The sequence below is a fragment of the Chiloscyllium punctatum genome, chromosome 37, assembly GCF_047496795.1.
Source record: "Chiloscyllium punctatum isolate Juve2018m chromosome 37, sChiPun1.3, whole genome shotgun sequence".
Lineage (NCBI taxonomy): Eukaryota > Metazoa > Chordata > Chondrichthyes > Orectolobiformes > Hemiscylliidae > Chiloscyllium > Chiloscyllium punctatum.
The window spans coordinates 4,007,132-4,033,351 of record NC_092775.1 but is presented as its reverse complement, the minus strand read 5'-3'; the positions used below and the strand labels follow the sequence as shown (position 1 = coordinate 4,033,351).

Here is a 26,220-nt window from a genome sequence, read left to right as displayed (position 1 = left end):
CAGTCAACACTGCCGACAAAGCTGCAAAATTTTGTGTCGTCAGCAATTTTGGATATTTGACCTTTTTATGCTATTATTTAAATCATTAATGAATAGTGTGAATAATTGAGGCCAAAACACAGTTGCCTGCGGACACCACTAGTCAACTCCAACCATTATTCCAACTCTTTGTTTACTTAACCAATTTCCTACCCATCTCAGTAACTTGCCCTCAATTCCGTGGGCTTCCACCTGAGCTCAGAGACTCCAATGTGGGACTTCATTGAAAACCTTCTGGATGTGCACATAAACAACATCCATTGACTTAGCTCTGACCACCACCTTTGACCCCTACATGACCCACATTTCATTAATCCCTGATTAACTGAACAGGTTCAAGGGAGCAGTTATAATAATTAATCATATAAAATATCTAAATGTGGCCAATTACTCCATTCCCTCTATTACTCCCTCTCCCCCACGCTCCTGATCTTCGGGCACCCGGTACGGAGGAGGGAGGGCAGGTCCGAGGACCTCCTCGTGGGTCTGCTCCTGGGCCTGGCCAAACTGGCCATCAACAGGTCCAGGCAGCGGGCCGTGGAGGGGGTCGTTAGGGCCGACTGCCTGCCCCTCTTCCGGGGTTACGTTAGAGCCCGGGTGTCCTTGGAGAAGGAGCTCGCGGTGTCCACCGACACCCTGGAGTCGTTCAGGGAGAGGTGGGCGCCGCAGGGAGTGGAGTTATTTTCCCCCTCCAACTCTATTTTGATTTAGTCCCTACCCTCCCCTTCACTGTTTGCTCACACAGCATTGCCCTTTGATGTGAAGGGCAGTGCTTGTCACTGGCCACTCGGGTGTTTCCTATCTTCCTGGTGGTGGAAACTGAATAAAGATTCATGCACCTTGTGTCTGTCACTGTGTCTCACACCTACACACACACACACCATGGGGGCTGGGGAATAAATAAGCACTACCACAGTTAGGCAGTAGTGTGGGGGTTAAATTTAAAAGGAAAAAAAAACAAACAGAAGTCTTTAAAAAGAGAAAAAAAATTTCTCCCTCTCCCTGCCCTCTAGAGCCTGTGTCCATCCCTATCCCACACACTCTCTCTATCTCCCTTCCCAGACAAGAGCCTGGGTCAATCTCCTCCGTGTTACGCCCCGCAGCTATGTCTCTTCCGTTTGTCAAAGGGCCCCGCACAAATATGGCACCGTTTCCGGTCCGGCCGCGTCTGCAGTCCTGCCGGTCGTCGGAGCACGGGACATTCGTTCCGAGGAGGCTGAGCTGCTGAAGACGGACGGCGCCATGGCTTCCGAGTCCGAGCTGGCGTGTATCTACAGCGCGCTGATCCTGTTCGACGATGAGGTGTCCATCACCGTGAGTGAGGCAGGGAGGGACTGGGCACTGTCGGAGGGTCAGTGCTGAGGGAGTGGGCACTGTCGGAGGGTCAGTGCTGAGGGAGTGGGCACTGTCGGAGGGTCAGTGCTGAGGGAGTGGGCACTGTCGGAGGGTCAGTACTGAGGGAGGGGGCACTGTCGGAGGGTCAGTACTGAGGGAGTGGGCACTGTCGGAGGGTCAGTGCTGAGGGAGTGCCGCACTGTCGGAGGGTCAGTGCTGAGGGAGTGCTGCACTGTCGGAGGGTCAGTGCTGAGGGAGTGGGCACTGTCGGAGGGTCAGTGCTGAGGGAGTGCCGCACTGTCGGAGGGTCAGTGATGAGGGAGTGCCGCACTGTCGGAGGGTCAGTGCTGAGGGAGTGCCGCACTGTCGGAGGGTCAGTGATGAGGGAGTGCCGCACTGTCGGAGGGTCAGTGATGAGGGAGTGCCGCACTGTCGGAGGGTCAGTACTGAGGGAGTGCCGCACTGTCGGAGGGTCAGTGATGAGGGAGCGCCGCACTGTCGGAGGGTCAGTGCTGAGGGAGTGCCGCACTGTCGGAGGGTCAGTGATGAGGGAGTGGGCACTGTCAGAGGGTCAGTGCTGAGGGAGTGGGCACTGTCGGAGGGTCAGTGCTGAGGGAGTGCCGCACTGTCGGAGGGTCAGTGCTGAGGGAGTGCCGCACTGTCAGAGGGTCAGTGCTGAGGGAGTGGGCACTGTCAGAGGGTCAGTGCTGAGGGAGCGCCGCACTGTCGGAGGGTCAGTGCTGAGGGAGCGGGCACTGTCGGAGGGTCAGTGCTGAGGGAGTGCCGCACTGTCGGAGGGTCAGTGCTGAGGGAGCGGGCACTGTCGGAGGGTCAGTGCTGAGGGAGTGCCGCACTGTCGGAGGGTCAGTGCTGAGGGAGTGGGCACTGTCGGAGGGTCAGTGCTGAGGGAGTGCCGCACTGTCGGAGGGTCAGTGCTGAGGGAGTGGGCACTGTCAGAGGGTCAGTGCTGAGGGAGTGCCGCACTGTCGGAGGGTCAGTGCTGAGGGAGTGGACACTGTCGGAGGGTCAGTGCTGAGGGAGTGGGCACTGTCGGAGGGTCAGTGCTGAGGGAGTGGGCACTGTCGGAGGGTCAGTGCTGAGGGAGTGCCGCACTGTCGGAGGGTCAGTGCTGAGGGAGTGCCGCACTGTCAGAGGGTCAGTACTGAGGGAGTGCCGCACTGTCGGAGGGTCAGTGCTGAGGGAGTGGGCACTGTCAGAGGGTCAGTGCTGAGGGAGTGGGCACTGTCGGAGGGTCAGTGCTGAGGGAGTGGGCACTGTCGGAGGGTCAGTGCTGAGGGAGTGCCGCACTGTCGGAGGGTCAGTGCTGAGGGAGTGCCGCACTGTCAGAGGGTCAGTGCTGAGGGAGTGGGCACTGTCAGAGGGTCAGTGCTGAGGGAGCGCCGCTCTGTCGCGGTTAATGGTGTTTTTTTTTGTTTGGTGGAGCAAAGCAGAAACGAGGGACAGCCTGTATCTGTGACCACATTTCCCAACCTCTGTACGTCCCAAAAGGATTTACATTGCACCGAGTAATTTTTGAAATATCTTCCCGCATGTAGGGAATCCAGCTGCATTCTGTACGGGATGATCTCAGATCTCAGATCTCTGCTGATGTGTTCACACTGTGCCAGGGGATCTCTCGTGTTTTCATGAAAGAGTAGACAGGAACAAAAACACAAATTGCTGGTGAAGCTCAGCTGGTCTGATAGCATCTGATGCCGCCAGACATCCTGAGCCTTTCCAGCAATTTCTGTCTTTATTTTGGGATTTACAGCATCTGCGGTTCTTTTAGCTTTTAGCTCTGTTTAACATTTCTGAAAGATGGCATCACTGACTGTGCTGCACTCTCTCAGTCCTATCCTGGGTTATAAGGTCAGGTCCGACAGTGGTCCTCCACTCCCACAGCCTGTTAACGCTGTCAGCTGGAGCACTGTCACTGAGCTGTGGCTAGCCCCTGAAAACTTCCTGAATTTGCTGAGATGGTGATGAGTGTGACGTCAATTTACAATTATGGATGTAGGTTTGCTCGCTGAGCTGGAAGGTTCATTTTCAGATGTTTTGTCACCATACTAGATAACATCTCCAATGAGGTCCTAATTAACAGAAGCCTTTGATTTTTCCCTGGCTTTTGCCTGGGGCCTTGTCATAGAGATGTACAGCATTGAAACAGACCCTTTGGTACAACTCGTCCATGTCGACCAGAAATCCCAACCTAATCTAGTCCCATTTGCCAGCACTTGGGCCATATCTCTCTAAACCCTACCTATTCATGTATCCATCCAGATGCCTTTTAATTGTTGGAATTGTATCAGCCTCCACCACTTCCCCTGGCAGCTCATTCCATACAAGCACCACCTCCTGTGTGAAAAGGTTGTCCTTAAGGTCCCTTTTAACTCTTTCCCCTCTTACCCTAAACCTACACCCTCTAGTTCTGGGCACAGGTGACTCCCCCACCCCAGGGTAAAGACCTTGTCTGTTTATCCTATCCATGCCCCTCATGACTTTATAAACCTCTAAGGTCACCGCTCAGCCTCCAACACTCCAGGGAAAACAGCCCTAGCCTGTTCAGCCTGTCCCTCCAACCCTGGCAACATCCTTAAATCTTTTCCGAACCTTTTCGTGTTTCACAACATCTTTCCAATGGGAGGGATGGGGAAGCTTCAAAAGTGATTTGAGAGCTCATTTTCCAACAAATGAGAAGAGCTGGTTACCTGTCACATCTGGGAGAGTTTTCTTTGCTGAATTGAAGAAAGAAGGATTTTAATGTAATTTATCTTCATTGATTTTGATTTAGTTGAACTAAGTTTAAACATTTTGAAAACAAAGATTGAAATTAAGAAATAATGAGGCTCTGGTCAAAGGACCGTTTTGAAATAGTATTCTTTTTATTCATTCACGGGATTTGGGAGTTACTGGCTGGGCCAGCATTTCTTATCCATCAATTATTGCCCAGAGGGTCATTAAGAGTCAACCACATTGCCCCATTAACACTTTGGCAGAGGAGGAACTGGAGAGAATGCTCAAGGGACCAAATGGCCTAATCTTGTACATACTTCTTATCGTTGATAGCGTTCTTGATATAGTCCAAAGGTAGGTGAAGAAACACCTTTCTGAGGAAGAGTAACTTTGGACTCAAGACGTTAACTCTGTTTCCTTCTGCACTGATGCTGTTAAACTTACTGAGTTTCTCCAGCACTTTCAGCTTCCATATCAGATTTCCAGCACCAACAAGATGTTTTGAGTTTGGATGTGGGTGGGAAAGTGCTCACCAATAGGGCAATTGCTGGTTTGAATGGCAGCTCAAGCAACCAATCCTCAGATAGTGAGAAGTCTGGAGGGACTGAGGTGTCAGAGGTTAAACATCTATTTCCGGCATCTCTAACAGAGAAAGAGAGAGAGATTCAGTCGGTGAAACCTGAGAAAGGGAGAGAGAAACAGGAACTAATAATTCCACCCTGCATTGCAGAGTTGACTAGATTCTGGAATGACAGAAATTGGAAGTGTTTTGTTTTTATTCATGACACACCATGTGACATGACTCCATGATACGACTCCTTTGGCTATAAATTCTGTGAGCATGATCTTAACCTCAACAACCACCTGATGAAGCAGGGCTCCAAGAGCTAGTGCTTCCAAATAAACCTTTTGGACTCTAACTTGGTGTTGTGTGACTTTTAACTTTGTCCACCACTGTCCAACACTGGCACCCCCAAGACGTAAGAAATAGTTCACTTGAAAGATTGTGCCAGTGATTTGGATATTAATCGTTTTTTTAAAAAATAACTTGTTAGAGCATAAGAAGAACATAAGAACTAGGAGCGCGAGTAGGCCATCTGGCCCTTCGAGTCTGCTCCGACACTCAATAAGATCATGGCTGATCTTTTCATGGACTCAGCTCCACTTACCTGCATTTTCACCATCTCCCTTTAATTCCTTTATTTTTCAAGAAAGTACTGACCTGAAGAAGGGTCACCGGACCTGAAACGTTAACTCTGATTTCACAGATTCGGCCAGACCTGCTGAGCTTTTCCAGCAACTTCTGATTTTGCTTCATTTATATAATAACTTTTATGACTCCAGGATCTCTCAAACTTCACAACCAATGAAGTGTGGTCACTCTTGTGATGTAGAGCCAATTTGGGCAATATCCCAGAAACAGAAACAGCAACATGACTCCGAGAGGCAATTTGTTGGTGACCGGGATTGAAGAATAAACCTGAATCAGGGTACCAGGGAAATCTCCCCTGTTCTGCCTTGAGCACTTGCCACAAGATCCTTGACTTCTGCCTCAGCGTAAAGCCGGTGCCTCCAGCAGTGCAGCACTCTCCTGCACCTCAAGTGTTTAGAACTTTTGCTCCAGTCTTGAGTGGGATTTGAGTCCATTATCTCCTGACTCAGAGGTGAGATTACCACCCACTGAACGGTACTGACTGGTATTGTAACACTTCAAGGGATGAAGCGATCATACATTGCCCTCAACGCATTGCGCTATCCATTGAAAGCAATGATGCTGCCTCATCTTCAGCAGCAGATGTGTTGATTTTATTTAGTGCTGGTAGATTGGGGAGTCGAGGGACAATGCAGAGCTGGGGATATGATTTGAAGATGCTAGTGTTGGACTAGTGTGTACACAGTTAAAAATCACACAACACCAGGTTATAGTCGTGGGGAGTTGGGGATAATCCTGTATCAGCAGCAAGTCTCTGCATCTTTTGTCTATTTCTTTTCATGAGTTCAGCTTGTCCCTGCCTGGATCATTCACAATCTTCATAACCTGCCTCATGTTCAAGGCTTCACATTTTCTCTTTAAATGAAAGGCAAATCTTTTATAAGCTTGTGCCTCTCTGACACCCCGATCCACAGCATTAAATGAGGAATAACCTCAAGAAAGATTGACAGAATGGAACATCAGAAACAGAGTCTGAACTGACCGGGTGTAATGATTCCACACCGATGGATCTTTGAGAATGCTTGACAGTGGGCCTAGTAGATGGACTCTACAGGTGGGAGGTTGGCCTTTGTGATTGTCCGGGCCAATTAACCACTTTGTAACCGTCTCCGATCTTGAATAGAGCAGTTGGGTAAAGTTTGTTTTTATTAAGGGTGATGAATGGAGTTAGCTCGTGGCTGACCTTATGTACTGGAATGACAGAGCAGGCTTGAATGGCCTCTTACTAAACCAATGTTCGAGACGCCCAACCCACCGGAATCTCTAATAGTATGGCAAAATGTCACAGATGTTTTACCAGATAGGAAGGGCTTGCCTTCTGAGGAGAAGTTGGATAAGTTGGGATTGTACTCATTGGAATTTAGAAGAATGAGAGGAGACCTAAGGTTCTTGGGAAACTTGACGGGTCTGTGCTGTAAGGTTATGTTCCCTTGTACCAGAGTCTCAGATGAGAGGGTTTAACCTCAGAATAAGGAGTCAGCTGTTTCATATAGAGATGAGGAAGGAGTTCTTCCCTCAGGTGATAGTGACTCTGAGAGATCCTTTATCATAAGGTCTGTCAAGGCTGGTCATTAAGTATATTCAAAACCATGGTATGTTGATTTTCTTTTTATCAGTAAGGGAATTGACAATTATGGGGAAAAGGCAGGAAAATAGAATTAACAATGATCAGCTCAGCAACATTCTACAGGAATGGGGGAAACAGACTTGATGGGCTGAATGGTCTACTTCTACTCCAACGTTTTACGTTCTTATTAAATCTCTAATGCTGAGGCAAAATATGATGAATACTGGTAACCTGGAAATAGTCCACAGGTCGAAGTGTATCTTTGAAAAGGGAATTCAGACTTAACATTTCAGATCTGAAGGCAGTATAAAGGGAATAGTCACAAATTTAAAATGCCAATCCGATTTCTTTTCTTTCTCTCTCTCTTTCTCTCTCTCTCTCTCTCTTTCTTTCTTTCTCTCTTTCTTTCTTTCTCTCTTTCTTTCTTTCTTTCTTTCTTTCTGCCACATCTGCTGAGTATCACCAGCATTTTCTGTTTTGATCCCATTATTTCACCCAGTTTTTCCCCACTAGGTGGCAGTCTATACCATTGATTGTCAATGCAGAATTGAAGAGCTTACATAAGATGCATTCACATCTCTGTTTCTAAGTGATGAAGCTGCTGTTTAATGGAAGCGATGATGTGAGGTGCTGGTGTTGGACTGATGTGACAAGGTCAGAAGTCACAAAACACCATGTTATATAGTTCAAATTGTTTACTTGAACTCACAAGCTTTCGGAGTGCTGCTCCTTTGTCAGGTATCTCCAAAAGCTTGTGTTGGACTATAACCTGGTGTTGTTTAATGGAAAGCTGTAAAAGAGGGAACTGATGGCCTGTTTGACTTCAAAAGGAATCACAGCCAAGTCTTCTGCTGTTGACTGACTGTTTATCTCTGATGAGATGGGAGGTTATGTTTCAGCTGTACGTGGCGTTAGTGAAACCATATCTGGAGTACTATGTACAGCACTGATCACTGTCCTTGCAGAAGGATGGTAATGAATTGGAAGCAGTTCAGAGAAGGTTTGTTACTAGAAGACTAATTCTAGGGATTAGTAGATTGCCTTATGAGGAAAGGCTCGACAGGTTAGGCCAGTGTCCTCTGGCGTTTAGTAGAATCAAAGGTGACCTAATTGAAACAGAAAGATCCTGAGGGGCTTTGGTTGGGTGGATGTGGAAAGGATGGTTCCTTCTGTGAGATAACCTAAAACTTGAGGTCAGTTTAAAATTAGGGCGCCCCCCCCCCCCCATTTAAAATGTAGATGGAAAAACAATATTTGCTTTCGAAAATGGTGAGTCATAGGAGCTCCCTTCTCCAAAAGGCTGCGGATGCAAAACCCGAAAATATTTTGAAGCTGGAGGTAAAGGTTATTGGTTCATACAGGAGTCTAAAGTTGAGGTTAAAATCAGGTCAGCCATGGTCTTATCGAATGGGGGAGCAGACTCAAAGGGCTGAGTGGCCTCTTGTTCCATGTTCACATCTTCACTCGGGAGTGTCAACCCTAACCAGGGTTTATATATTCTCCTTACCCCAGTATCCATGGTTAATAAATTCAATTATTGTCCTTACTACTGCTCCAAATGTTTATTAAGTGCCCCAGGAAGATGATTTGATTCATTATCGTCACATGTACCGTGACACAGTGTAAAGTATTGTTTTGCGTGCTAACCAGACAAATCATATCTCATCTAAGTAAATCAGTGTAACAGAACAGAATGCAGAACACAGTGTTACAGCGACAGAGAGGGTACAGAGAAAGGTCAGCTCGAAGATATGAAAGGTTTGTTGAGTAATCCAGGATGGAGGACGGGAAAAATTTCTGGATGTAACAGGCTGCTCCTTTTTTTTGAGGTATTTTAGGTGCTGGAAGTGATTTCCTTGAATTCCAGGAGCAGCAATTACTGTTTTATATGCTGTTGCATTGTTTTGGTAGAAAAAAAGTCAAAACAAGTTTTAAGAGGGAGAAGAGCAGACAAAAGAAGCACATGGTGAGGTCAGTGTAGGGGAGAGAGAGAGAAAGAGAGAGAGAGAGAGAGAGAGAGAAAGAAAGAAAGAAAGAAAGAAACCCACATTGCTCCCTGACCCAGCAGTGAACCTGCGCAGTTACTGCCTTTGCTGTTTGAATTCAAGTATCGCTGAACATCGGAGTGCATCCCGGAAAATTAACAAACAGTGAAATTCACAACTAACCTTGGAGGAACCTGTTTGGGAGAGGCCACAGCACAGAAACAGATAAGTGAATATTTTTAAGTGTGGCTTTACAGTAACTCTACAGTAGTGAGTAGAGTGGGTTCTTTCTTGATATGTTTTATTGAGGTATGACTCTTGATTAAACTTAAAAATATAAGCCATAAGTATCAAGTTAGCCTGGAGAAGTGTTTTGTTAAGGAATAAGACAGTGCTATTTTCTGGATCTGTAGATTGTGAAGGAGCAAAAATGGCCTTTAGTAGAGAGACATGCTCTTCTCGTCAGATGTGAGAGTTTAGGGAGAGTTTACGTGTTACTGAGGATTATATCTGCAATAAATGGAGTTGGTTGTGAATCCTGTCAAATCAAATGGATCGGTTGGTGAGACAGTTAGAAGCAATGAGGAATTTACAAGAGCAAGGGGGTGTGATAGATGGCAGATATAGGAAGGGAGAAAAGTTGCAGATACAGTCACATACATGGGTTACCTCCAGGAAAGGTAGGCAGTTAGTGCAAGAGTCTTCAGTGGCTATCCCCATTTCAAACAAGTATGTTGTTTTCAAAATTGTAGGGGGTGATGGATTCTCAGGGGAGTGTAGCAAGAACAACCAAGTTTCTGGTATCGAGACCGGCTCTAATGCAATGAGGGGGTATGTCGAGTTCCAAGAGATCAATTGTGTTTGGGGACTCTCTAGTCAGAGGCACAGGCAGGTTTCTGTGGCCAGCAGCGAAAAATCAAAGTAGTATGTTGCCTCCCTGGTGCCAGGATCAAGGATATTTCAGAGAGGGTGCAGAATGTACTCAAGGGGAAGAGGGACCAGCAGGAGGTCATTGTACACATTGGAACCAATGACATAGGAAGGGAAAAGGATGAGATTCTGAAGGGACAATATAGAGGGTTAGACAGGAATTTAAAAAGGAGATTCTCAAGAGTAGTAATATCTGGATTACTCTTGGTGCCACAAGCTAGTGAGGGCAGGAATAGGAGGATGGAGCAGATGAATGCATGGCTGAGGAGCTGATGTACAGGAGAAGGATTTACATTTTTGGATCTTTGGAATCTCTTCTGGGGTAGAAGTGACCTGTACAAGAAGGATGGGTTGCACCTGAATTGGAAGGGGACTAGTATACTGGCAGGGAAATTTACTAGAGCTGTTCGGGAGGATTTAAACTAGTAAGGTGGGGGGGTGGGACCCAGATAGTGAGGAAAGAGATCGATCTGAGACGGGTACAGTTGAGAAAAGAAGCGAATCAAAAAGTCAGGGCAGGCAGGGACAAAACAGAGAACAAGGGAGGACTGATAAATTAAACTGCATTTATTTCAATGCAAGAGGCCTAACAGGGAAGGCAGATGAACTCAGGGCATGGTTAGGAACATGGGACTGGGATATCATAGCAATTACGGAAACATGGCTCAGGAATGGATAGGACTGGCAGCTTAATGTTCCAGGATACAAATGCTACAGGAAGGACAGAAAGGGAGGTAAGAGAGATGGGGGTGTAGTGTTTTTGATAAGGGATAGCATTACAGCTGTGCTGAGGGAGGATATTCCCGGAACTACATCCAGGGAAGTTATTTGGGTTGAACTGAGAAATAAGAAAGGGCTGATCACCTTATTGGGATTGTATTATAGTCCGAGGGAATTTGAGAAACAGATTTGTAAGGAAATCTCAGTTATCTGTAAGAATAATAGGGTGGTTATGGTAGGGGATTTTAACTTTCCAAACATAGACTGGGACTGCCATAGTGTTAAGGGTTTAGATGGAGAGGAATTTGTTAAGCATGGACAAGAATAATTTCTGATTCAGTATGTGGATGTACCTACTAGAGAAGGTGCAAAACTTGACCTACTCTTGGGAAATAAGGCAGGGCAGGTGACTGAGGTGTCAGTGGGGGAGCACTTGGGGGCCAGCGACCATAATTCTATTAGTTTTAAAATAGTGACGAAACAGGTTAGACCAGATCTAAAAGATGAAGTTCTAAATTGGAGGAAGGCTAATTTTGATGATATTAGGAAATAACTTTCAAAAGCTGTTTGGAGGCAGATGTTCACAGGTAAAGGGATGACTGGAAAATGGGAAGCCTTCAGATATGAGATAGCGAGAGTCCAGAGAGAGTATATTCCTGTTCGGGTGAAAGGGAAGGCTGGTAGGTATAGGGAATGCTGGATGACTAAAGAAATTGAGGGTTTGGTTAAGAAAAAGAAGGAATCATATGTCAGGTATAGACAGGATAGATCAAGGGAATCCTTAGAAGAGTATAAAGGCAGTAGGAGCATACTTAAGAGGGAAAACAGGAGGGCAAAATGGGGACATGAGATAGTTTTGGCAAATAGGGATAAGGAGAATCCAAAGGGTTTTTACAAATACATTAGGGACAAAAGGATAACGAGGGAGAGAATAGTGTCCCTCAAAGATCAGCAAGGTGGCCTTTGTGTGGAACCGCAGGAGATGGGGAGATACTAAATGAGTATTTTGCATCAATGTTTACTGTGGAAAACAACATGGAAGATATAGAATGTTGGGAAATAGATGGTGACATCTTGAAAAATGTCCATATTACAGAGGAGGGAGTGTTGGATGTTGTGAAATGCGTAAAAGTGGATAAATCCCCAGAATCTGATCAGATATATTCAAGAACTCTGTGGGAAGCTAGAGGAGTGATTTCTGGACCTCTTGCTAATATATTTGTATCATCAATAGTCACAGGCGAGGTGCCGTAAGACTGGAGGTTGGCAGACGTGGTGCCACTGTTTACAAAATGTGGTAAGGACAAGCCAGGGAACTATAGACCAGTGAGCCTGACATCGGTGGTGGACAGGTTGTTGGAGGGAATCCTGAGGGACAGAATGTACATGTATTTGGAAAGGCAAGGACTGATTCGGGATAGTCAACATGGCTTTGTGCATGGGAAATCATGTCTCACAAACTTGATTGAGTTGTTTGAAGAAGTAACAAAGAGGATTGATGAGGTCAGAGCAGTGATGAGGGTGATGTATATGGATTTCAGTGAGGCATTCGACAAGGTTCCCTATGGGAGACCGATTAGCAAGGTTAGATCTGACAAAATACAGGAAGAACTAGCCATTTGGATACAGAACTGGCTCAAAGGTAGAAGACAGAGGGTGGTGGTGGAGGATTGTTTTTCGGACTGGAGTCCTGTGACCAGTGGAGTGCCACAAGTATCGGTGCTGGGTCCACTACTTTTCATTGGAGGTGTAGTGGACAGCGAAGAGGGTTACCTCAGATTACAATGGGATCTTGATCAGATGGGCCAATGGGCTGAGAAGTGGCAGATGGACTTTAATTTAGATAAATGTGAGATGCTGCATTTTGGGATAGCAAATCTTAGCAGGACTTATACACTTTACGGTAAGATCCTAGGGAGTGTTGCTGAACAAAGAGACCTTGGGAGTGCAGGTTCATAGCTCCTTGAAAGTGGAGTTGCAGATAGATAGGATAGTGAAGATATGCTTTCCTTTATTGGACAGAGTATTGAGTACAGAAGTTGGGAGGTGATGTTGTGGCTGTACAGGACATTGATTAGGCCACTGTTGGAGTATTGCGTGCAATTCTAGTCTCCTTCCTATTGGAAGCATGTTGCAAAACTTGAAAAGGTTCAGAAAAGATTTACAAGGATTCTGCCAGGGAGAGGTTGAATAGACTAGGGCTGTTTTCCCTGGAGTGTTGGAGGCTGAGGGGTGACCTCAGAGGTTTATAAAATCATGGGGGAGTCCAGAACTAAAGGGCATAGGTTTAGGGTGAGAGGGAAAGGATATAAAAGAGACTTTTTCACGCAGAGGGTGGTGTGTGTATGGAATGAGCTGCCAGAGGAAGTGGTGGGGGCTGGTACAATTGCAACATTTAAGAGACATTTGGATGGGTGTATGAATAGGAAGGGTTTGGTGGGATATGGGCTGGGTGCTGGCAGGTGGGACTAGATTGGATTGGGATATCTGGTTGGCATGGACAGGTTGGACCGAAGGGTCTGTTTCCGTGCTGTACATCTCTATGACTCTCTATGGCTGATAACAGCAGAGAAGAAGCTTTTCCTGAATCTGTTGGTACGTGTTTTCAAACTTTTGTATCTTTTGCCTTGGGGAAGGGGGGTGGGAAGGGTCTTTGATGTTGACTGCAGTGGGAAGTGTAGATGGGGCCAGTGGATGGAAGGCTGGTTTGTGTGATGGACTGGGCTGTGTTCACATCTCTCGGTAATTTCTTGCAGCATCAGGTGCAGCAGTTGCCAGACCAAGCTGTGATATACCCGGATAGGATGCTTTCTGTGGTGCATCTATAAAAATTGATGAGTTATTGTGGACATGCTGAATTTAGACAATAGACAATAGACAATAGATGCAGGAGTAGGCCATTCTGCCCTTCGAGCCTGCACCGCCATTCAATATGATCATGGCTGATCATTCCTAATTAGTATCCTGTTCCAGCCTTATCTCCATACCCCTTGACTCCACTATCTTTAAGAGCTCTATCCAATTCTTTCTTAAAAGAATCCAGAGACTGGGCCTCCACTGCCCTCTGGGGCAGAGCATTCCACACAGCCACCACTCTCTGGGTGAAGTAGTTTCTCCTCATCTCTGTCCTAAATGGTCTACCCCGTATTTTTAAGTTGTGTCCTCTGGTTCGGCACTCCCCCATCAACGGAAATATGTTCCCTCCTGCCAGAGTGTCCAGTCCTTTCATAAGCCTATACGTTTCAATCAGATCCCCTCTCAGTCTTCTAAACTCAAGGGTATACAAGCCCAGTCGCTTCAGTCTTTCCGTGTAAGGCAATCCTGCCATTCCAGGAATTGACCTCGTGAACCTACGCTGCACTCCCTCAATAGCCAGCAATTTCCTTTGCCTTTTGAGGAAGTAGAGACATCAGTGTGCTTTCTTGACTGTAGCGTCAATGTGCATGGACCAGGACAGATTGTGGGTGATATTTATTCAAAAGGAACTTGATGCTGTCGACCACCTCCACCTCAGCACCATTGATACAGACAGGGACATGTCCTGCAGCCTGCTTCAAAGGACCAGCTCCTTCGTTTTGCTGACTTTGGTGGAGAGATCTTTTTTACCCCATGCTGCTGTGCTGTCTATCCCTTTCCTGTACTCTGTCTCAACATCGTTTGAGATCCAACTCAGTACAGTGGTGATATCAGCGAATATTGTAAATGGGCTTTGAGCTGAATTTGGCCATACGGTTGTGAGTGTATAAGGAGTACAGTAAGGGGTTGATTATTCAGCCTGCAGGGCACCTCTGTTGAGGATTATGGTGGAGGTGTTGTCACCTACCCTTACTGATTACAGTCTGTGGGTCAGGAAGTTGAGAGGGAGGAGCAGAATCCAAAGTCTCAAGAGTTTGGAGATTAGATTAGATTAGATTAGAGTAGATTCCCCACAGTATGGAAACAGGCCCTTCAGCCCAACCAGTTCATACTGACCCATTTCCCTCTGACTAATGCACCTAACACAGTGGGTAATTTACTATGGCCAATTCACCTGACCTGCACATCTTTGGACTGTGGGAGGAAACTGGAGCACCCGGAGGGAACCCACGCAGACACAAGGAGAATGTGCAAACTCCACACAGTCAGTTGCCTGAGGCTGGAATCGAACAGGAGACCCTGGTGTTGTGAGGCAGCAGTGCTAACCACTGAGACACCATGCTGCCCACAGATGAGTTTGGTTTCTCATTGTCGGCGGTGGTTTTCCAGGGTACTTCAAGTGCAATTAAGAGAAACCATCTTAGTGTTAGCCTGGAATCATGTATAAGCCTAACATGGCCAAGAGCATAGGTTTCCAGCTCAAAGTGAACAAGGTGAGTTTTTAATGACAGTCTGACAGACTTGTTGTCTATTGTATGAGCACCTGCCATTGTTTTACTCCCAGATCATTTTCAGATGAATTAAAAGACTCAGGATTGGAGTTCAAGCTTCCATCCTGTCGGTTTCTTACCTCATAACCTAACTCATACACTGCCATGCTCTTCAGACTTGACTAAATGCCAAACACCTGCATACCCTTGCACCCCACCCCAGACCCCCCACACCTCTCCCACACACAAACACCAATCTACCTTCCCCATAGCATCATGTGATGATCAGATGTGTTCAACAGCAGCAGAAACAAAAATTAGAATCCTAGGCCACAAATGCAATGCATTTTGAAAGGATTATCACAATCCTTTTACATATTTGCAAAAGAAAGCTGCATGAGAAACTCTTTATTGTAACGTGAAAGTGTTAAGAATGCCTTCAAAATGCTGCAGGCTGGCTCTCTCAATTGCTCCCCAACCTCTGACAGTTGTTTTTCTGTCTGATTGTCCTCCCATTTGATGTACGCTAAAGGATTAGCAGAGTTGCAGTTTTTATTTTTCATTTTGCTGAGATTAGACTTACTGCAGAGGAATGCGAGTAATTAGAATCTGTTTCCTTCTGAAAGTGCTGACCTCTGTTCAAACAGAGTGTCACTGCCCCTCAACAAGTGATCATCACTGTGTACATATGAAGTACTCGGAGTCATGCAGGTAGCTCAATGACTGACCTTGAGTTTGATATTACACATTAACCATCACAGACATGACGCAAGTAATAAAACAGTCATTGGTCACTGAAATGCAGGTTGCTATCTCTTGCTGTCACTCATGACTACGTTCTCAGCCTGTCGCTCCCCATTTCCTCACTCTCTGTCTTTCCTTTCTGCTTCCCTCTGACTCTCTGCCCTCAGTCTCTTGCAGCCCTCTTCCCTCTGGTTGGTCACCCAATCCCACCTTTCCCTCCTTCCTGCCAAGTTCAATTAATGGACTGACGGGATGAAACAGAGAGATTCCCTCAAATTCAATGTGAGTTTGAATTGTAATTTGCCAGTGAATATCCTCTAGGTATCAGGAAGCAGGGGCAGCCAGCAAAGTGCTCAATGTCAAGGCTTTGACAAACACAACGGGCAATATGTACAAAGCAAGATCCCAACCTTTGGTGCATTTGTTCTTTGGCACATTTACTAAAGTTAAACATGTTGCAGAATTTCAAGTTCTATTTATAATTCAAACAGGTAAGTTGAAGATAAAATTGGAGAGTCTTAAGAAAGATAGTAGAAGGGGTATGAGTGTAAGAGCACACCAGGTACCACATGTTTACAAATCATATACATAAAGAGTCAGGGGCAGGGGGGGGGGGGGGGTTAATACTGAGGGAGTGCCACACTGTCAGAGGGTCAGCGCTGAGGGATTGTCGGGGGGTCAGTGCTGAGGCAGCGCCGCACTGTCGGAGGGTCAGTGCTGAGGCAGCACCGCACTGTCGGAGGGTCAGTGCTGAGGGGGCGCCGCACTGTCGGAGGGTCAGTGCTGAGGGGGCACCGCACTGTCGGAGGGTCAGTGCTGAGGCAGCACCGCACTGTCGGAGGGTCAGTGCTGAGGGAGTGCCGCACTCTTGGTGCGTACATGCTTAATAGAGTGATGAAGGCACTATACAGCTCTTAATTTTTGTTATTCTTTCCCTGCAAGACAGCAGCTCCGTGTGAGAGCTTATTCAGAAACTAGTCAGCTTTGCAAGCACTGCGATCTCTGTCAACTTTCACTTCACAAAGCCATTTCCTGTTTCAAAATGTGGTCGGGATTGTATCTGAGAAACTGAAGCATCACCTGTGTGCGGGGAAATGGCACTGTACAGATTGATGATAACTGTGTGTTCTTCAGGGCTACTGTGTCCCTTCAAAACCTATGCCCTCCTCTTCTAGTCTGCACCAAGATTGGGTTGATGAAAATAATGGGTCAGTGCCGAAACTGCTCCAGGAAAAGCCTCTTCCGGTTTTATCTGAACAACAAGTTATCATTATCCAGTCGCAATGCTGACTGAAGCTGTACTGTCCAATGGAAGCTCAAAGAGCTCCTAAGCACTTGGCTGGCTCAAAAAAGACAGGTATACCTCCCTTTTCAATCCAGGAAATGTCTACACCTTCCAGCTTTCCGTATAATCCATAAACATAAATATCTGTTCCATCAAAATCCCAAACCAGTAACGCATCCAGAACTCCATCATCCTAACCGATTTGCAGATTAGCTTTGGCCATTACCTATGGACCAACTGAACTATACCGAGTACTGCAGATAGTGACCTTGACCGTCCTGGCTTCAAACAACAAACAAGGCCCACGCATCTCTAACTGCTTTATTCCTGATCTTCACTCTCTTATTAGATCAGTTGGGATGTTTGTTAATTGCACAGAGTTCCACTCCTTTCATGATTCCTCTAGTAAATAACCAGTCCACAGCCTCCGGCAGCAATGCCTGAGCGATGTCCAGGCTTAGGCCCAACCCCATTCAGAACTAAGCAGCCCATTGACGGCATGTTCCCCGCTAATACCTTCATCCCCTCCATCACTGATGCACAGTTACAGCAGTGTACCATTTTCAAGATGCACAGCAGCCACTCCCCAACATTACATCCAAAGCTGTGACCTTTGCCATCCACAAACTCAAGAGCAGTAGGTGAATGAGTATATCACCAGTTTGCAAATTCCTCTCCAAGGCACGGTGGCTCAGTGATTAGCACTGCTGCCTCACAGCACCAGGGACCTGGGTTTGATTCCACCCTTGAGGGACCGTCTGTGTGGAGTTTGCACATCTTCCCTGTGTCTGCGAGGGTTTCTTTCCGCAGTCCAAAAGAGGTGTAGGTTTGGTGGATCGGCCATGCTAATTTGCCGATCGTGTCCAGGGATGTGTAGATTAGGTGGGTTAGCCATGAGAAATACAAGGGTGGGTCTTGGCAGGATCTTGTACTGAGAGTCAGGGTGGACTCGATTGGCTGAATGGCCTGCTTCCACACTGTACAAAGTCTATGAAACCACACTGTATGCTTTGTTGAAAGTATATTGCTATTCCTTCATTGTGGCTGGGTCATTTGTTTGGAACCCCCTCATTCAAATACTGTAGCAGTTTCAAAACCCATTGACCAACTTCTCCCGGGAAAATGGTGATCTATATTAAATACATAGTTGCCAGTAATGTCTGGATTCTCAGAATGAAAGCTTCTCCTTTCTGGTCATATACTTGAGGAGGGATGGTGGTGATCTCATTAACAAAATACAATATTCAGAGCCCTACCAACCCTAAGCCTGCTCTCTCGTTATAGAGTGATGACTGGGGATGGTTTAACCCTCTGGTCTGCACTCCTGAGGGGAGGAATGGCCTAGTGGTGTGATCACTGGACTATGATCCAGAGACCCAGGGAATGTTGTGGGGTACCTGGGTTCGAGTCCCACCACAGCAGATGGTGCAATTAGATTAGATTCCCTACAGTGTGGAAACAGGCCCTTCGGCCCAACAAGTCCACACCGACCCTCCAAAGAGTAATCCACCCAGACCCATTTCCCTCTGAGTAATGCACCATAACACTATGGGCAGTTTAGCATGGCCAATTCACCCGGCCTGCACATCTTTGGACTGTGGGAGGAAACCGGAGCACCCGGAGGAAACCCACCCAGACACAGGGAGAACGTGCAAACTCCACACAGACAGTTGCCCGAGGCTGGAATTGAACCCCGGTCCCTGGTGTTGTGAGGCAACAGTGATAACCACTGAGCTACAGTGCTGCCCCAAACATTGTGCCCCATGTGAGGATCGAACTCATGACCTTCAGATTATGAGACTGATGTGCTGCCTACTACGCTAACGAGGTGCTAAATTGAATTCAATTTTTTTAAGATCTGGAATTAAGAGTCTAATGTTGACCATGAATACATTGTCAATTGTTGAAAAATCCCATTTGGTTCATTAATATCCTTTAGGGAAGGGTACTGCCATCCTTACCTGGTCTGGCCTACATGTGTCTTCAGACCCACAGCAATGTGGTTGACTCTTAACTGCCCTCTGGGCAATAAATGCTGCCTGATCAGTGATGCCATCATCTCATGAATGAGTAAAGAAGAAAAATCCTCAGGCAGTTAAGGAATTGAACCCTCGCTGTTGATGTCACTTTGACTAGCCAACTGAACTGACTGATCTCATTAAGGTGTTTAAGATATTTGACGCATCTAACAAGACGGATAGAAACTATTTTCTCTGGTGGGAGAATCCAGATCAAGAGACTTAGTCATGGGATTAGAACTGGGTCACTTTGGAATTGTACCGTGCTGACCAAGTGTAACATGGAACCAGCAGAAGTGGCTAGGAAAGAGCTGAGTCTCGTATGGATGAGGGAGTCGGTGGCACAGAATTTGGAGGTGGAGATGGAGTCGAGTGATGTTATGGAGATGGACACAGAAGAACACTGAACCTTTAGGTTCCAGGGAGCTGGGAAACTCCGATATTCCGCTTTGGAAATCTTGGCAGGTTTTTGCTTCATCGGTTTTCCCTGTTCTTTTCACAGGAGGACAAGCTGAATGCTTTGATCAAAGCGGCAGGAGTTACAGTGGAACCGTTCTGGCCAAGTCTGTTTGCAAAGGTATTGTGCTGGAAAATTCATTAATTATTTGTCGACCTGTAGAAACTTGCGCTCTTTAAACCAAAAACTTAACATAGCGGGGCGGGGGTGGGTGGGGGTGGGTGGGGGAGCGGAACCAATCAAACCAATTCAAAATAACTGGAGATAAAAAGCAAGAACTCTGACGGAAGATGGTTCAGGATGTTCATCAGTGATCATAGAATTTAAATCTAAAAATTGTTTTTTTTTATCTAGTTCTATTTTTTTGGAAAAAAAAAGGATGATCTCAGTGCTGGGAATTGAAAGTAAAATTAAGATTGAGACCTAACGACTGCATGCAAAGGTCTATCTCTTTACAATGTCTGATACTGTGCTGTTAGAGGTAATACAAGGATTGGAGACTGAGTTTGATGTCAAGGACATGGAGACCAGAACACTGTCCCTTGACGGTCAGCGGCATTCCCATCGCTGAATCCTCTCTAACAATGTCCTAGACTAACAAGTGAACAGGGCCATCTGTGTAACCACAGTGGCTACACCACGGTTTGAGGCTGGGGATTCTATGGCGAGTATCTCACCCCCTGACTCCCCAAAGTCTGTCACCAGCTACAGGACACAGGTCAGGAGTGTGATGGAACACTCTCCAATGGCCTGGATGCAACAATATGGAGAAGTTCATCCAAGGCAAAGCAACCTGCACCCAACCACGACCTTCAAGACTTACAAGCTCCACTCAGTAGTAGCAGTGAATGCTGACCTGAAATGGGTGTATTCTATCACAATCCTGATCTTTTCCCTTTATATAGTGGGTAGGCTTTGTGGAGTCAGGTCAGGAGTTGCACACTAGGAGGATTCCTTCTGCTCAGCTCTTGTAGCCACATTACGACAGAGTTTCTGGTCAATGGTAACCCCCAGAATATAGATAGTGATGAGGATTAAGTGACATTAATGCCATTGAATGTCACAGGGTGATGTTTGGTTCTCTCTTGTTGGAGATGGTCATTGCCTGGCACTTGTAGCGTTACTCACAAGTGTTACTTGCCACATGCCAGTTCAGACCTGGATACTGCCTTGGTCAAGTTGAACTTGAACATGAACTGCTTCAGTATCTGAGGAGCAGCAAACGGTGCTGAGCATTGTGCAATCATCAGTAAGCATCCCCACTCCTGATTTTATGATGAAGGCATGATCATTGATTGAAGCAGCTGGAGATATTTGGGCCTAGCATCCCGCCCCCAGGACCTCCTGCACAGCTGTGATGATTGACCTACAACGATCACAGCCATTTTCCCATGTACCAGGTATGATACCAGCCAGCAGAGAGGTTTCCCCCGATTCTCATTGACTCTAATTTTGCTTGAGCTCCTTGATGCCGCACTCAGTTGAACGCAGCCTTGATGTCAAGGGCTGTCACTCTCCCCTCCCCTCTAGAATTCAGCTGTTCTGTCCATGTTTGAATCAAGACTGTGCTGAGGGAAGTGAAAGGAGCCACAGTGGCAGGAGGCTCAGAAGGAAATTATCCAGTAACATGGACCAGTTGGGATGAATGGCCTGTTTCTGGGCAGTAGGTTGTGTATAAAATTGGGAAGTTCCAGAAGCACGTAACTCCTCACAGACTTCATAAATGGACGAGCTATGGGTGTGAAGGAATAGTGAAACAGAGGATTCTCAGCTTGTGCGGTCTGCCTGATCCACGGTGGGATCCCGTGTGTGGTCTGTGCCTGATCCACGGTGGGATCCCGTGTGTGGTCTGTGCCTGATCCACGGTGGGATCCCGTGTGTGGTCTGTGCCTGATCCACGGTGGGATCCCGTGTGTGGTCTGTGCCTGATCCACGGTGGGATCCCGTGTGCGGTCTGTGCCTGATCCACGGTGGGATCCTGTCTGATCAGATTTGCATTAATGGAGTTGTGTATTTCCATGTTCCCTGCAGGCCCTGAGCAATGTGAACATCGCGAACCTGATCTGTAACATTGGGGCTGGAGGCCCTTTAGCCCTGGGTACCTCCACCTCTGGTGGGACAGCAGCAGCTGGGGGCGCTACAGCAGCTACTGACGGTAAGTGGGGGAGTAATTAGGGATGGGCAATAGCTGTTGGCCTTGCCAAAGTGACACAAACCACGTGACGGAGTGAAACTAGAACTGTAATTCATGGAAGCATTCTCATTGTAGAGTCATACAGCACGGAAACAGACCCTTCGGCCCAACCAGTCCATGCTGACCATAATCCCAAACTAAACTCGTCCCACCTGCCTGCACTGGCCCATATCCCTCCAAATCTTTCCTGTTCATGAACTTATCCAAATGTTTCTCAAACGTTATAACTGTAGCTGCATCCACCACTTCCTCTGACAGTTCATTCCACGCATGAACTCTGTGTTTCAAAAAAAAAGCCCCTCATGTCTTTTTAAAATATTTCTCCCCTCACCTTAAAAATATGCCCCTTAGTCTTGAAATCCCCCACCTTAGGGAAAAGACATTTGCCATTCACCTTATCCATACCCCTCATGGTTCTACAAACCTCCATAAGATCACCCCTCAATCTCCTACACTCCAGTGGAATAATTCCAAGCCTATCCAGTCTCTCTTTATAACTCAAACCCTCCATGCCTGGTAACATTTTGGTAAATCTCTTCTGAACTCTCTCTCGTGAAATGTGAACATTGGGTGTCAGTAGCAGTTTGTCAGGCAGCACCTTCTCTCCTTAGGAGGACCTGAGTTCAAGTCCTACCCTCGAGATGAGACCACCAAATCCAGACTGACATTCGGAATGCAGTATTAAGGCAGCACCATTAGAGGGTCAGTGCTGTGCTGTTAGAGGGACAGTCCTGGATGGCCTTGCATTGACAGATGGGCAGTACTGAGGGAGCTGCTGGCTGAACCATCTTTCACATGTGTTAAGAACTCCAGGCCCTATCTACTCCCTCAGCTGGATTTCATTGTTCCCACAGCACTATTACAAAGGAAAGTAGCAAAGTTCTTCTCTGATCAGCATTCATCCCCAAATCGATATCACTAAAACAGATTCTCTGCCACACTGATGGAAGCTTCCATGTTCCCTGACATTCCAGCATTGTTGATAGTTGCAAAGTATTTCATAGAATCCCTACAGAGTGGAAACAGGCCCTTCGATCCAGTAAGTCCACACTGACCCTCTGAAGAGTAACCCACCCACATCCATCCCCCTACCCTATTACTCCACACTTACCCCTGACTAATACACCTAACCTACACATCCCTGAACACTATGGGCAATTTAGCATGGCCAAATCACCTAACCTGCACATCTTTGGATTGTGGGAGGAAACCGGAGCACCTGGAGGAAACCCACGCAGACGCAGGGAGAATGTGCAAACTCCACACAGACTCTGTCACCCGAGGCTGGAATTGAACCTGGGTCCCTGGCGCCATGAGGCAGCAATGGTAACCGCTGAGTCACCATGCTGCGCAACTTCATTGGCTGTAAAAAGCTTTGTGGCATTCTGAAATTGTGGTAGGTGCTATAAAAATGCCTGTATAAAAGTTCTTCCTTTCCAGTTACCATTCATTGAGTGCCCAGTTGTCCAGTACCACAAGCTGAAAACGCCCATCTGCCTCAGGCAACGGGCCTTTGTAATATGTAAATGAGCTCAGCAATTTGTTATATAATAGGCAGGTTCCACCCAGCTACAACTGGGAATCCAATTAAGGAGGAACTTGCTGATCAGTTTCCAAGAGGCCTGGAAGGATTGTAGGGCCTTGTAGGGTTAGACAAGGGAAATGCAGCATGGTTGTTCCTGATGACAGGGAAGTCCTGAACCATTGGTCACCTTCTAAGGATGCTGGGATGAGATGACAAGAACTGTTTTCACCCAGAGAGTGGGGAGCCGGTGGAATTCTCTGCCACAGAAAGGAGTTGAGGATATAACGTTGAATGGTTTCAAGAAGGAGTAGATGTAGTTCTTAGGGCCAAAGGGATCAAGGGTTATGGGGGAAATGTGGGAGCAGGGGACTGAGTTGGATGATCAGCCATGATCATATTGAATGGGGGAGCAAGCTCAAAGGGCTGAATGGCCTACTGCTGTGCTGTTTTTTCAATATTTATATGAGTAAACCCCTGTCAGACCTGGAGCTGCCATTCTCTGATCACCTTGGCTCCTACGAGTGACAGTCTGGAGTCCTGCACTGTGTGTCACTGTGCACTTAAGTGTCATCAGCCCCATTTGTAATATTGAGATGCTGCCAATCAGTTATCTCTCTCGCTCTCTCTCTCTCTCGCTCTCTCTCTCTCTCTTTCCCCCCCTTCTCACAGTCACTCTCCATTTTTCTCCCTGCCTCTCTCTGTCCTTCCCTCCCTCCATCTCTCTCCCACCCTCCATCTCCTTCTCTTCCCCCCCTCTATTTCCCTCTCTCTCTCTCCATCCTCTCTCTCACTCCCTCTCTCTTTCCCCTCCCTCTCTCTCTCCCCTTCTCTCCATCTTTCTCTCTTTCCCTTCTTCCCTCTCCCTTACTCCCTCTACCTGTGTCTCTCCCTCTTTCTTACTTCCTCTCCCTCCCCCTCTCCATCGTCTCTCTTCCCCCCCCCATCTTTCTCTCTTTCCCTTTCTCTCTCTCTCTCTCTCTCTCTCTCTCTCTCTCTCTCTCTCTCTCTCTCTCTCTCTCTCTCTCTCTCTCTCTCTCTCTCTCTCTCTTCCCCCCTCCATCTTTCCCTTTCTCTCTCCCTCACTCCCCCCCTCTCCCTCACTCCCCCTCCCTGTCCCTCCCTCACTCCTTCTCCCTCTCCCTGACTCCAACAATTCATGATCATCTTCGTCCTCATCTCAATCCAAAACCAAATATTACGATATAACAGATGGTCTCTATCACCTCCTGGGCTGCCTTTGAAAGGCCCGAGAGGGTCAGCGAGGAATTTTCTTCCTTATTAACCTTGACATTTTTGCTTTTCCGAAGGGATTAGATAGTTGGTGGGAAGCAGGTACCAAGACAGCGTTTGTCACCACGTTGCAGTGAGTGAGTGGATGTGCCAGCTGTGCTCCGTTTTTTTTTTCTGTCTTCGGCACAGTAGCCATGTTATTGCTATCCAAGATAACCTCTATTTCATCTTCACAGCTGAAGAGAAGAAGGCTGAGGTTAAGGAGGAATCGGACGAATCTGATGAAGACATGGGATTTGGGCTGTTTGATGATTAGTCTGTGTAATCCTTGCACGCATTTTTCTTGAAGAGCTTCCTATAACTAGCAAGAGAAACAACCAACCCCCATGCCAGAATAGAGCTTACAAAATGGATGGAATAGGTGAAGGGAGGCACATTTAGTCATTTCCTGGATAAATTAGTGTCCAGTTGGATTTAATCTTCAATTAACTAAATACCTTTTGTATGAGGCATTCCAAGTTCCATTTGAGACCCATCTGAAATTAGTCTCGACCCTGTACTGGTACATCTGAGCTTGCTCCCTGTAACAATCACACCATGTATCTACACTGACCTAAGTCAGCCTTGGCTGCGATTTGGGGGTTGGAACTTCCTGTTTCTGCACGTGTCTCTTGCACTACTGACCTGCTGTCACATGTAACCTCTGACATCAGCTTCCTCAAAACCAGTGAATATAACTTCCCTCACCCCACCTCCACATTTTGAAATAATGCTGGAGATTGGGACATTGGGGTTTTAGATTGAGAGAGGGGTAGAGGGGGGATGCAGAGACAGTATAGTATAATACCATCCCTCCACTGTCACCCCGCAAAATGCACTGTTCCATAGTCGGAGCATCTGGGGCAGCGTAAGCTGCACCATTTTATTATAAATTCCACTGCTTGAGCTTTTATATAATTTTATTGTTCTTAAGACCTTAATTTATAATAGTAATATAAGGTGGCTTCCATTTGAAAATGTTGCACTGAGAATACCTGCTTGATGCACCATCTTGAACTATATCCTTGCACCTATCTATAAGGAAGCAAGGGGCACTTTGCATTCTTTTTCTGATGTTGCACTTACGAACTTAAAATCACTGTGGTTTACCTTTTTAATTCCTTAAATGACATCGTTGCCTGCAGAAGCATCTCCTGGGAGGTTCTGCCAGCTTTTACAAAGCTCTGGTACAAACCATCTCTTAGCACCTGTTCTAAACATTGCTGCACTTTATCCTCACACTCTCACCCATTCCAGGGGTTGAACCCTTTCAAATATAATTCCAAGAAATAGTAAGTATGTCTCCTTTTGAAAGGTAAAAATTGTTCAGTTTTGGAAATTAGGTGAAAGATGTTTTTGTAGTCTTTTCCATTGTGCTCATGGTCTCCTGAATGTAAGAAATTAAATCAAAATGTGTGCGATCCTGTATTACAAATGTGTATGGAAATAAAAGAGCTGCAATAATTTTAAATGTATCTTGCTTTTGGTCTTAGTAAAAAGATAATTCAATGATCTTGTGTAATTATTTTGTTTGGTTGGGAGCATTATTTTGGGTAATTGTGTAATGTCGCAGGACCTACCGTCTTCAGTTGCTTTATCAATTACCTTTCTTTCATTATGCAATCATCTGTGAACATCCCCACTAGAAATGTTCAGCATCATTCACAACTCCTTCGATACTGAAACAGTCCATATCCAAATGCAGCAAGTTTGAGCTGGCAAGTGGCAAGTGACATTTGTGCTGTATATGTGCCAGGCAAAGAACACCACCAACAAGAGGGAATCTAATCAAATGGTATCACCATCATGGAATCGTCTACCATTAACATCCAAGGAGATACCATTACCCAAACTGAATGG

At 46.4% G+C, this 26,220-nt stretch overlaps 1 protein-coding gene across 1 annotated transcript; it reads left to right on the top strand.

The window, feature by feature from the left end:
- Positions 1-1,230: 1,230 nt before the first annotated feature.
- On the top strand, positions 1,231-25,869 carry LOC140462814 (large ribosomal subunit protein P1-like). The gene is made up of 4 exons (XM_072556142.1): positions 1,231-1,353; positions 19,418-19,492; positions 21,404-21,527; positions 24,558-25,869. Exons 1-4 carry the CDS (start codon positions 1,282-1,284, stop codon positions 24,635-24,637), a joined length of 351 nt encoding a protein of 116 aa, XP_072412243.1. The 5' UTR covers positions 1,231-1,281; the 3' UTR covers positions 24,638-25,869.
- Positions 25,870-26,220: the final 351 nt, after the last annotated feature.